This window comes from Lonchura striata, chromosome 4 (assembly GCF_050655825.1).
Source record: "Lonchura striata isolate lonStrDom1 chromosome 4, ASM5065582v1, whole genome shotgun sequence".
In the NCBI taxonomy this organism is placed as follows: domain Eukaryota; kingdom Metazoa; phylum Chordata; class Aves; order Passeriformes; family Estrildidae; genus Lonchura; species Lonchura striata.
This window is the reverse complement of record NC_140706.1, coordinates 15223159-15234644: the sequence shown is the minus strand read 5'-3', so window position 1 is coordinate 15234644 and position 11486 is coordinate 15223159. Positions and strand designations below refer to the sequence as shown.

Genomic DNA, 11486 nt, shown 5'->3' with positions numbered 1-11486 from the left:
AAGTAACACACAATGTGAGCTCTTCTGCTTAGTTCACTACTTACTTCTTTTACCAGCATTTTATTCCCAACATTAGTATGTTGAGAAATACCGGACTAAAAACTCACATGACTTTCCTGAAAATATTTCAACATGTTTACAATGAATTGCTTACACCTATGACCTCGCTAGCTCAAATACATTTAATATCTGCAACATAGACTTTGTTCAGTTTTCAGTCAGAAAGGCCTGCTGCATCTATTGTATGTTTGACAAAGAATTTTGGTGACATTTACTGAACATTGCAATGCTGGTCAACAGTTTTACAACACTACATGCTGGTTGACAGTTACAGATTTTGTCAAATGGATGTGCAATCTCAACTTGGCCCAGTGTTCCTGCTTACTTTGAAATGTTGCACAAGCAGATCAGTATGACAGGCAGGTGTTTTTGGTTCATTTGCCTTGGAAGTTAAACAAACACACTTAACTTTACTTGTTTGGCACAAATGCTGCAAAAGGTTGGGTGCAGATTCCGTGCTGCAGCAGATACAAATAACTTTCCTAGGACCTTCTTGATGAGGTCACACTGCAAATCCTGTGTCCAGCTCTGTGCCCCCCAGTTCAGGAAGGACACTGAGGTGCTTGAGCATGTCCAGAGAAGGGCAGCAAAGCACAAGTCCTGTGAGGAGCAGCTGAGGGAGCTGCAGGTGTTTAGCCTGGAGACCAAGGGGGACCTCAATGCTCTCTGCAAACACCTGAGAGGAGTTTGTAGCCAGGTAGGGGTCGGTCGATTCTCGCAGGCAAATAGCAATAGGACAAGACACAGTCTGAAACTGCTCCAGGGGATGTTCTAGGTTGGACATGAGGAAGAATTTCTTCACAGGAAGGATGATTAGACATCGGAATGGGTTGCCGTGGGAGGTGACGGAGTCACCATTCCCGGAGGCGTCTTTAAGGAAAGACGACGTGGCACTCGGTGCCGTGGTCTAGCAGACAAGGTGCTCGGTCAGGGGCTGGAGCCCATGACCCCAGAGGTCTTTTCCAACCCGACTGATTCTGTAAGTGCTTTTTACATCCACAAGCTGCCACCCTGGCGCTGCCAAGGCATCGGGTGTGAAGTCACACAGCGCTGCAGCTCGCCGGGACGGGCCCAGCGCGGTGCCCCCGGGCGGGAGCGCATTCCGCAGCGGGGCCCGGGCGGGAGGGCCCGGCGCCGCCGCGCCCCGCGGCAAGGGGCGGGGCCAGCCGCGCACGCGCGGGGCGGCGGGCGCTGTCACGCGGGGCGGGCGCACGCGCGGTGCGGACGCTCGCGCCGCCGTTCGCGCCGCCGTTCGCGGCGCGGCTCCATGGGGAGAACATGGCTCCCTTCCCCGAGGAGGTGGACGTGTTCTCCGCCCCGCACTGGCGCATGAAGCAGCTCGTGGGACTCTACTGCGACAAGGTAGCGGGCCCCGCGCCGCTGCCCCGGGGCGGGAGGGAGGGTTTGGGGAGTGCGTAGCTGTCAGCGCCCTGGCCCCGCCGGTAACTTCTGCCCTGCGCTGCCGAGGGGTTCCTGAGCGCCTCACGGGCTGCCGGTGCCGCTCCGCGGCCGCGCAGGGCTGAGGCTGCCCTGGCTGCCGTGCCGGGCCGGCCGGCAGGAGCCGTGTCCCGCTCGGAGGGGCGGTGGTGCCGCTCAGGGAACGCGCCCCCGCCCGGGCAGCCCGGCAGAGCCCCCCGGGCCCGGCAGAGCCCCCCGGGCAGCCCGGCAGAGCCCCCCGGGCCCGGCAGAGCCCCCCGGGCAGCCCGGCAGAGCCCCCCGGGCCCGGCAGAGCCCCCCGGCCCGGCAGAGCCCCCCGGGCAGCCCGGCAGAGCCCCCCGGGCAGCCCGGCAGAGCCCCCCGGGCAGCCCGGCAGAGCCCCCCGGGCAGCGCGGCCCGGCAGAGCCCCCCGGGCCCGGCGCTCCCGGCAGAGCCCCCCGGGCAGCCCGGCAGAGCCCCCCGGGCCCGGCAGAGCCCCCCGGGCCCGGCGCTCCCGCCCGGGCAGCGCGGCTCGGCAGCGTTTGCCAGGCAGGCAGGGCGCGGGACTGTGCTTGCGGGTCTGTGCGCAGCCTTCTGCTGGTGAGTGGCGTAAAGGTACCCTAGGTACGTTCTTTTATTTTAAATATATGTAATTTTGGTCATGGACAAAAGTAATTTTTATTCTTGTATCACGGTAGTTAAATAATCAAGGCTGATGTGTCACCTGAAAGACAAACTTCCCTGTAGCAGCTTTGAGTGTTGTAGGAGGGTTTTGGGCGAATACTTCACAGCCAGCACTCCTACTGCAAGAAGTTTTGCCTCCCATCTCCGGGCATAAATGGCTGTTTGGAGAAGCCAGATTGGCTACAGACATTTAAAAGAGCGGTGCAGTTGCATGAGAGGCAGTTACCATAGTTTACTGCTGCCAGCAGCATGGGGGAGTTCATGCTTCCCTGTTTCCACATGGCACCTTGCACTGCTCTGGGATTCACCAGATCCTTTGGTGTGCCTCTTCCATTTGATAATAGGTTAAAGAAAACCTAGAGCTGTTTTTTGCAGGATTTGCTAACTGGACATAGAGTCTAGGAGGAGCAGAAGCGATGTCCTTATATAGTTTCCTTCACTTTGCTTTTTATTTGAGAGTATATTTGCAATCAACTGAATCTGCGGCAGCAGAAAAAATTGTGGTATCATAACAGAGTGGATTTTATTTGAATGGAAACAAACACCCCCACTGACTTCTGGTAGCTGTTTCAGTGTGTTGTTGACAGTAGCTGAACAGGTTTCATTTAAACATCCAGATCTTGTAGTCACTTAGGTTTTGTTCCTAGAGAGGCATTTTTATCACTTTTATTGAGCCTCCCACAAAGTTTTGACCCAAGTTTACCATGCCTACTAAAACTTCCTGGGGAGCAATTACTGGTTTTCCTGAATATTGAAAAATTTGATAAAACTATTTGTAATGTTCATAACCTTTCATTTTATAAAAGTTTTTATACAGGAATTTTCTTGCTCCCTTTTTCTTTTGAATAAGAGCAAGCCTGAATGAATGTCACTTTTTTTGAAAAGTGTTCAGTTTTACGTCCTTTAACCCTGTTGCAGAAGTTGAGGTGTGTGCCTTGACTGTGAGTTTTTATAATGCCAGCTTTGCACCAGAAAAGCTTCCAGTTTTTGAATTTCCTTCTTGTGTGATTGTGATGCTGCAATTAGGTAAGTCTGTAGTTCTGCTTACATGGCAGGTGTAATCTCTAAAGCCATGCTCTGGATAAGTTTAGTTTGACCTTGAGGGTTCTTTAATGTTGTGAATTACATATTATCTGTGTTCATTGGGTTCTCTGCACACTGTCATATAGTTGCTGCTTGTGTCTGAATGAAGTAAATTCCACAGAATATTAATAAGGGTGACATGGGGTCATCCATCTTTGCTTCTCAGGAGAACAATTACATTGTTTCCAATGGATAAAGTACATAGGAACTTAAATAATCCTTTAGGACAGAGATACACAGTTTATTTTGTTCTTCCAGGACTTCATGTGAGACAGAACAGTTAAATTGGAATTTAAGCTGTTTAGTGCTTTAGCTACGCTTTTAGCTGTTGCTAGTGAAGATCTCCCTGTCCCTTGCTGCATTCTTAAATGGCATTTTTACCTGTGTTGCATACACTGCCCTGGACTTGGATAATATGAGTAATTAGAATTATGTTTAATAAGGAGATCCACACTGTTGCCAAATCTGTCTCCTACTCTAGTGAGAAGAAAATTCGTTAAGTGTTGTGAGGATGTCCCCCCTGTAGGTAGTGGAGTGCTACAGCAGACAGTCTGTATAACTGAAATGCTTGTCCTAATGCCTTACGTCATCTTTGCTACAAATAGAGCAGATTCTGTTTTCCCATCTCTAGTGAACCGTTCTTAGTTTGCAGAAAGATCTTGTGCCGATTTGCAATTGTGGCTGTGTCCTCCATCTTAGTTATGTTCTCTGGCTTCAGCAAACAGATTCATTCTGCTTCATCACGTGGGTCACGCTTGCTGTACTTCAGTGTACTTGTTGCTTTTGTTAGAGCTAAGCTGCCATTCTCTAACAGTTTAAACCATCTGACTGATGCTGTTATGTTTGCCTGCCTCTCTTGCTCCCATCAGTGCTTGAGGTGACTCAGGCTCCAAACTGGCAGAAAACATTTTTTATTGTGAAGCAGAGTAGGTTTTCTGTTGGTGTAGTGCTGCCAGCAAGCACCGGTCAGATTGGTACTGAAGCCAGTGGGAGGCAGAGAGTGGGACTGTGACAGCCAGCAACTAGATTGACTGAAGCTACTGTGAAACCTCAGCCTAATTATGTCTGTGTTTTCCTGAAATCTTGTGCAGAACGGGACAGCACTGGTGTTGAGTAGAGCAGATATGTTGTTCTGCAGTTCTTTTTTTAACAGCAGCATACCTGCTTTGTGCTTCTCTGAGGTCTGATGCACAAATTCCCTTTAATTTTTGTCATTAGATTCCTATCCTGTATGGAGCACTATGCACTCATGCAAGTCAGCAAGCTAATGTCCAGTGAGGCAGTTTCTGTTGTCACATTATGATCTTATGTTTTCTGCACTCGAGAATGTGCCACTTGTGTGATACCAGCTTTCCTAGCTGTGTCTGAAAGTATTGTAGCTGTCATAAATGAAACAACACAGATTTCTGCTGATAATGAAGATCCCATTTTGGTTTGGCTGGAGACTGGTAGCTTGGGCTTGAGAGCACTCTTTGCAAGTGTTTGAGCTATGCTGGGATTTCCTGCAGACTCAGTTACTTTGCTGTAAGGCAAAACAATACCAAAAACATTAGAGAGATCACCATCTATAACATATATCATTCTCCTTTTAAGTAGTTTGGTTATCAAAAGGAAGTCGGATTCTGTTTTCTAAACAAATCTGTACTGGCCAATTGTTACTTCTTATAGCTTCAAAATTGGGACTACTCAAGTAGCAGACCCTGGTCTGTGTACAGACTGCAATTACGTTTTGGCTAGGCCTTCCTCAGAAACAAGCCAGGTCTTCCAGTATGGGATTTCAAACTTCCTACTCGCTTGTGGAGTTACTACAGCCAAAGCATGTTTTCAGATCTTTGTGTTACAGAATTGCCCAGCAAGTTTAGGGTGCTTTAAGAGTAGGAAAAATGGTTGCACTCTTAAATGCTGTAATGAAGATATCGGAATTTGCTTGTTGTCATGTCCTGTTGTCTGCCTCTCAAAACGAGTGTGAGACTTCATACTGTGACTGAGTGGATGTAATAACTGGCTGCTGCTGGAAGGGTTAATTGCTGATGATATCCTTTATGCTTCTCTGGCCACTTGACGAGCAGCTAGTTCATCTAGGGAACTGAAGCGGAAGGTGATTCAGTAAAACTGGCTCACCAAGAGGTCGAACAAGCTCCAGAACCAGATTATCAGTATGGGAGGGAACAGGATGAACCATGGCAAGAGGGAACAGCTGCTTTAATAGCTCAGCTTTATTGTGAAACCTTTGGGTGTTTGAGCAGAAGCATCTAAGGTCCTCCTTTTGTTTGCCTGACTTCAGTCTCCTGTGATCTCATCTTTCTACAAAAGATCTCTGCAGTTATTTCTCATGGTTCAGTAATTACTTTGGCTAGTTCTTCCTGGAAATTTGGATCAGTTTTGTCATATTCTGGTGACTTGAATGCATTGGACTTGCATAAATACTTAATTAGTATTTTTCTTTTCTAATCCATGCTTCTGACTCTTTGCTAAAAATTAATTGCAGTAAATATTTTTCCTAGTTATTTTTATGCCGATTTCAGCAAAAAAGACATTGTTTTTCTATTGTAACCTGCCTTTCCTATTAAATAGTTGATTTAAAGTATTGCTTTCCTTCTCTTATAGAATCTGTGTTCTTTGTCCTCGTAATTTGAAGTCTAAATGCTGTTCTGTTCAAGTTACATTCCCTTACCTTTGGCTTCTCCTGTATAGAATGAAATGTTTTCATATGTTAAATTTGTGATTTTCATATGTCATCGGTAGTATGATGGATCATTTAGGAGTGAAAAATACTCTGAATGGAGTGGATTTGGCATTGTAAAGCACTGGACAGGGCATTATATGAGTACGTCAAGATTATACTTTTTCTGGTAGATTTCTTTTTCAGATTCTGAAATCCGAAAAAATGGACTAACTTACTTATGACTTTACTGTTTCAAAGTGAAATGTTTTTTTTGATGCCCTTGAGAGCAGAAAATGAATATTCCAAGAAGATAAGTGTATCTGGGTTTCTAATAATAATAAAAAAAAAAAAATCCAGGAACTGTAATTAGTGTGTATCTGTGTTAGGTTTTGTGCAGCTATCCTAGAATATGCTTTAACTGATTAAATACTTCAAGCTGTAATTCTTGAGACTTGGTTTTTTGCTTTTGCAGTTAGTGCCCAAGATGGATTAAGCTGGAGTGGTGAACTTTTCCAGTGTCCACCTTTGTGTTAGGAACTTGTAGTCAGATTGATGCAGAAGTGCAAAGACATTTCTGCTCTGGTTCTGTTTTGTGAGTTACTGTAGTGGGAGATTTCACTCCTGGGGCTTCAGGTATGATCTTGCAGAAGGCCAGAATACCAGGTCTTAGTAGGAATCTGTACTCTTGAGAGTATAAAACAGGAGAAGTCCTCCATGGCATGTAGAATAGTGTGATGCAGATAAATAACAGCATAGTTGCAAATGTTCATCATTATTTCATTCACGGCCCTTGTAGCTCAATATTTAGTAGCTTTTTAATTGGTTTTAATTTTTTTTATTCTTTTTCGTTCTTCTCTACAGACCTGGTGACAGGCTTTGTTCTTCCAGCTTCTGCCTGTGGCAATCACATGGTGAAGAAGGCTTAGCTGATTTTATCAGTGCATCTTGAGCTGTGCTTTTTACTGTGAACCCCAGGAGGATCTGATTAGTAGTAATTGCATCACTGAAAATCTTGGTTGAGATAGTTCCATGTTGTTATTCATACTTAATTGTGAAATGCTCTTCATGATTCAAAACCTGATCTATAGGTGTTCATTAGACAAAATTGACTGTGGATATAGTACAAGACAGTGATATGGAAGAAACCAATAAAAATGAAAATACAGGAGGTTCTTTTCACTGTTCTTTTATGTTTGGCATTTATCAGCTTGATTTTAGCCTTTGAAAATAGAATATGAGGTTTTACCTTCCCGGTTGCCAGTGTTCTTTGAAAACAAAATAATTCTGTAATTTTGTGTGCTGGAATCTTCTATGCTGTTTGTTGGTTTGTTTTGGTTTGTGAGGTTTTATTTGCTTTTCTTTTTTTTTTTTTTTTTTGAGTAGTTGTGTTTTTTAGAAAGCAATTTCAAGACTTTAGTGATGCTGCAAAACAGCTTGAAGATTACACAGGGGGTTGCATTGAGAAGACAACATCAGAATTTCTTGTTGAGTTCTGCCACATTCTGGCCTTCCTGCTTAACCAATTGCTATTATTTTGGGTCAGCCCATTGCCAAGAAAAGTGCCCAGGGTGGAAAACTGATTTCTCCCCTGATTTAACGCTTCATACACATAAAAAGGTGGGAGTGTGAAGCAGTTTAGCTAATTCTTTTACTGTTCACCTCATATACCTTTGGCTGTTTGGAGAGCAAGCCAAGGAGAGGTAACACTGAGGACATTCTGGCTAGGCTACCTCAGCACCTGAGTTCTTCCTTGGGGACGGTATCAACTGAACTTCTTGGGGATTCCTAAGAAAGACATGGCTTGTCACTGGGTGTTACTAGTGCTCCGGCCAGGTGAAAAATGAACCCACTAAAAGGCAGAGCTCCTCCCTGGATTAGTACACTAGATGGGTTCATCTTGTAGCTGCATGATTGCTAGCACATATTCCAGGGAAGCAGGAGGGATGTGCAGTTATAGGCCGGGCTGCTCCTTTGGTGTGTTTCCTCCTCCGTACCCATGCCCTTATTTCCAGCAGATTCAGTAAAACGTGAAACTGCATGCTCTTGCTGTTGACACAGGCACACCTTGTTATGGTTTTTGTTCCTCCATTTTCTTGTGCCTGAACTTGAGATAAATACCTCTGCAGAGTCCAGGTTTGTCCTTTGAATTTCAGTGCTACTGCATATGCAGAGTGCTAATACCTAAGAATGTAACAGTGAAAAGCCTGCTCCTTTTTTCTCCTGGTGCTGTTCTATTCTAAGAATCAGTTGGTTTTTTTCATAGGATTGTAGAATAGGATAATAGAATATTCTGAGTTGGAAGGGACCCATCAGGGTCATTGAGTCCAATTCCTGGCCGTGTGCAAGAATCCCAGCTCCAAGAGTCACACCATGTGCCTGACAGCATTGTCCAAAAAGTTCTTGAACTCTGTGAAGTTTGGTGTAGTGACCACTTCCTTGTGAAGCCTGTTCCAGTTCCCAGCCATCTTGTGGGTGAAAAACTTTCCTGATATTTATCCTGATATCTTTTTTCTTTTAATCAGAATGGTCTTCCAGCTCCATAATGAAAAATATTTTACTATTTTTAAAATTCGTTTTAAATCTAATGAGTTAACTAGTGGTAGAAGTCTAGTTGGCACTGATTATCAGGAATAATACGTCTTTTATTTCATATCCTGTGGCTATCACAGTGTCTTAATGTGGTTATATGTGGAAAACAGAATATAGAGAAATGACCTGTCAAAAATGTAACTCAGGATGACACATGAAAAAGAACAATAATTGATCAAGAAGACCAGGAAGAAAAACAAAAGTCTTCGATTTTTTTAGATTCCAGGCTGAATTTTTAAGGTTAATGGTTGTTCAGAATTCATATGCTGATAGGGAAAACCTTCTTTTGAAGTTAAGCGGCTTGTGAATTTATAGGTACATTAAACTTTTTAACCTTGAGAAATGATTCCATTTTAAATTTGTGAAATCTGTAGGAAGAGCGGAAAAATAAATTTTTTTTGTTTATTTTCTCCTTCCTCAAATTTTTGTAGTTTTCCAGCTTGTAGTTGGGAATAGAGATACTTGTAACTAGGAACGCTGGCATGCAGCATAGACTTCGCTTACTGCTGTGCTAGTCTGATAAGAGCAGCATACTTTTCCTTTGCTGCTTTCTACCTGTTGGTTCAGAGTATGTATGGAAGGAAGAAGCAAACATTTTTCACTCCTTAAATGTATTTTTGGCATAGTTAATAGGAAAAAACTGTTTCAGTTTACTCACTGTAAACTAACATTGTTGGAAAATTAATTTCCTTCTTCTAAGAAGGCATTTTTTCCATATTACCCATGTATAAAACACTTCCAGAAACCGAGTTAAATACTGTGTTTTGTTTGGTTATTTCATTAGCAGTTTTGAGCTTCCTTATTTATTCACAACATTTTGGATAGAAATGTCTAGGTCTTCATCAGATAGAAAGTTTCATTTTTTTAATGAAAGCACAAAAGCCATGAGGGAGATGCAAGAGTTGAGTGTAGAGTTATTTCAGCTGAATGTCATGAACATGAAGCACTGTCTAAGAGCAATTGCTGTTAATATTGCCAGTGCTGGTGTCTTGTTCTTAAGGCACAAAATTTAAATTGTGTGTTTTAGGAAGGAAAGATGTGTATTTGCTACGAGTCCATACATTCATCCTGACCTTGTTAATGACTCTGTTATAGTCCAATAATGAGGACACTCACCTAAAACTGCTATACTTGTCTGAGCTACAAAGATTGCATTATTTATTTTCTTTTAATAAAAGTTTAATAAGTGAATTTAAAAGCTCCTGGCGGCTTCTAGATGATGCCTACATCAGCCCTAAGTCTCTGAAGTTCGTTCAAACAGATGCTGCAATACAAAGGACTGACTGTTGTTTGGGCAGTTGCTCAGGCTGGTCAGATTATTAATAATTCTTAAATTTCAGGAGCCACTGATACTGTTGCTCTTGTGGTACTGCTCCTCAATTAGAATTTGCATTCCAAACACAAAACCAGTTGTGCTGTAGTGTATGGCTGTTTAAATGTAATATCTTCAGAAGCCCAGAAAGCTCCCAAGTTTCCTGAACACTGGTGGCTGTGGTTTAGTGTGATGTACTTTAAGCCTGTTTAAGGTTCTCACATGTGCTGTGCTTTATATTTTTGATGAAAAATCCATTATACAGTCTATTTCCCCCTCCTTGCCATTCTCTCTTTGAATTTGATGGTGTGTGATTTTTTCTTCTTGCACTACTAAACTCTTGCACTAGTTTTCCTTATTAGAGCTGGTGAAAAGTGGACCTAGAAATGGAGTAGCTGCTGTCTGTTAACAGTCTTGGTCCCCCATCATGAGACTTCATCAGTCCTGGTAATGAAATTACAGGCCTGACCGAGTGACTTTGTTGCTAGGCTACCTGTCCTCTGAAAAGCCAGTTGTTCTCAGCTTTGACTGACTTTTTTAATACAGTGATTTCTGATTCAAGTTTAGTTACTAAACTTCAATATCCTCTCCATGAATATACAAGTACTTCATGTTACAGTGGCTTCTATAACAATCCATTTCTAATGGACATTCTTAAATTGCATGCACAATGAGATTATTCATTTATTCCAGATTTATGGATGACAATAGGTAGAGTCAACAGAACATTTTGATTCTTGAAAAGGCTTTGAGTCAAGATGACGAGAAGGTGCTAGTTTTTTATCAGAACCAATTTCATTATTTATTTTAAAAGCCAACAGCAGAATACATTGGATTTGTGGAACCTTCCTGTTACCCACTTCAGCAGGCTTGTTTTACATTTTTTAAGTCAATCAAAATGCTAAGCATTTGGGAGCACATGGGATTCTTGGAGGGAAAAGGGTCTTTGGGGTCACTTTGTGGATCCTTATGGGTAGTATCAAAACTGTCCTTAATCGAAGGAAATGCCACCTGAAACCACAGTTAGTATTGAGATGTGACTCGCAGGTGCTGGGAGGTGAGGAGGCTGTCCTGAGGAACTGCCTGTGTGCCCCTTGCCCCTGTGCTGGCTCAGGCTTCTGCTTTTCAGTGTGGAAAGTCAAGCCTTCACTTTCACAGTCCCACTCTCTGCCTCCTGCTGGCTTCAGTAGTGCCACTGCTCCTAGTGCTGCATTCTCTGGCCATAGTATGGGATTTAAATGGCCATTGAAGCCAAGATTTCCCCCCCATTAGGAATACAGAACAACATATGCTTCAAATCCTAACAGTGTGTTACGGACATCAATGTTTTCTGACTTCTATCTGTAGTTGGTCTAAAGTGTATTGGAAAAAAAAAAAAGAAAAAAATGCCTCTTAAACCTCACTGTGTTTTCTCTCTCTTCTGGGGCTAAGTAACTTTGTCTTTCCATAGTGAGAGTCATTTTGCTCATATGTACAGCATGTAATGTACAGTATGCACAGCTGACTTGGAGTTGCATAAGGATTTGGCAGGTGTCCAACATGTTTCAGTTGCATTTTGCTGGTGGCTGCCAGGAAGTGGCAATGCAATGTCACAATGAGTAAGTACATTTTTAATGAAAAAAAGTTTTGCATATCTCAGTTTGTAGTTGTTTTTGATGTAAGTATGTCTCAGATTCC

The 11486-nt window shown here is 43.3% G+C and overlaps 1 protein-coding gene across 8 annotated transcripts in view; it reads left to right on the top strand.

The window, feature by feature from the left end:
- The first annotated feature begins 1256 nt into the window (after nucleotides 1–1256).
- FBXL5 (F-box and leucine rich repeat protein 5) overlaps nucleotides 1257–11486 on the top strand; it is a 32186-nt gene continuing 21956 nt past the window's right edge. For 6 of the 8 annotated variants that reach the window (XM_085577722.1, XM_085577721.1, XM_085577720.1 and 3 more), the window contains exon 1: nucleotides 1257–1422. In XM_085577722.1, coding sequence (XP_085433848.1) covers nucleotides 1339–1422 — 84 coding nt within the window. In that variant the 5' untranslated portion in view covers nucleotides 1257–1338. Of the gene's footprint in view, nucleotides 1423–1984; nucleotides 11467–11486 lie in introns of those variants that run through there. The other 2 variants (XM_085577715.1, XM_085577713.1) reach the window with 2 other exon arrangements.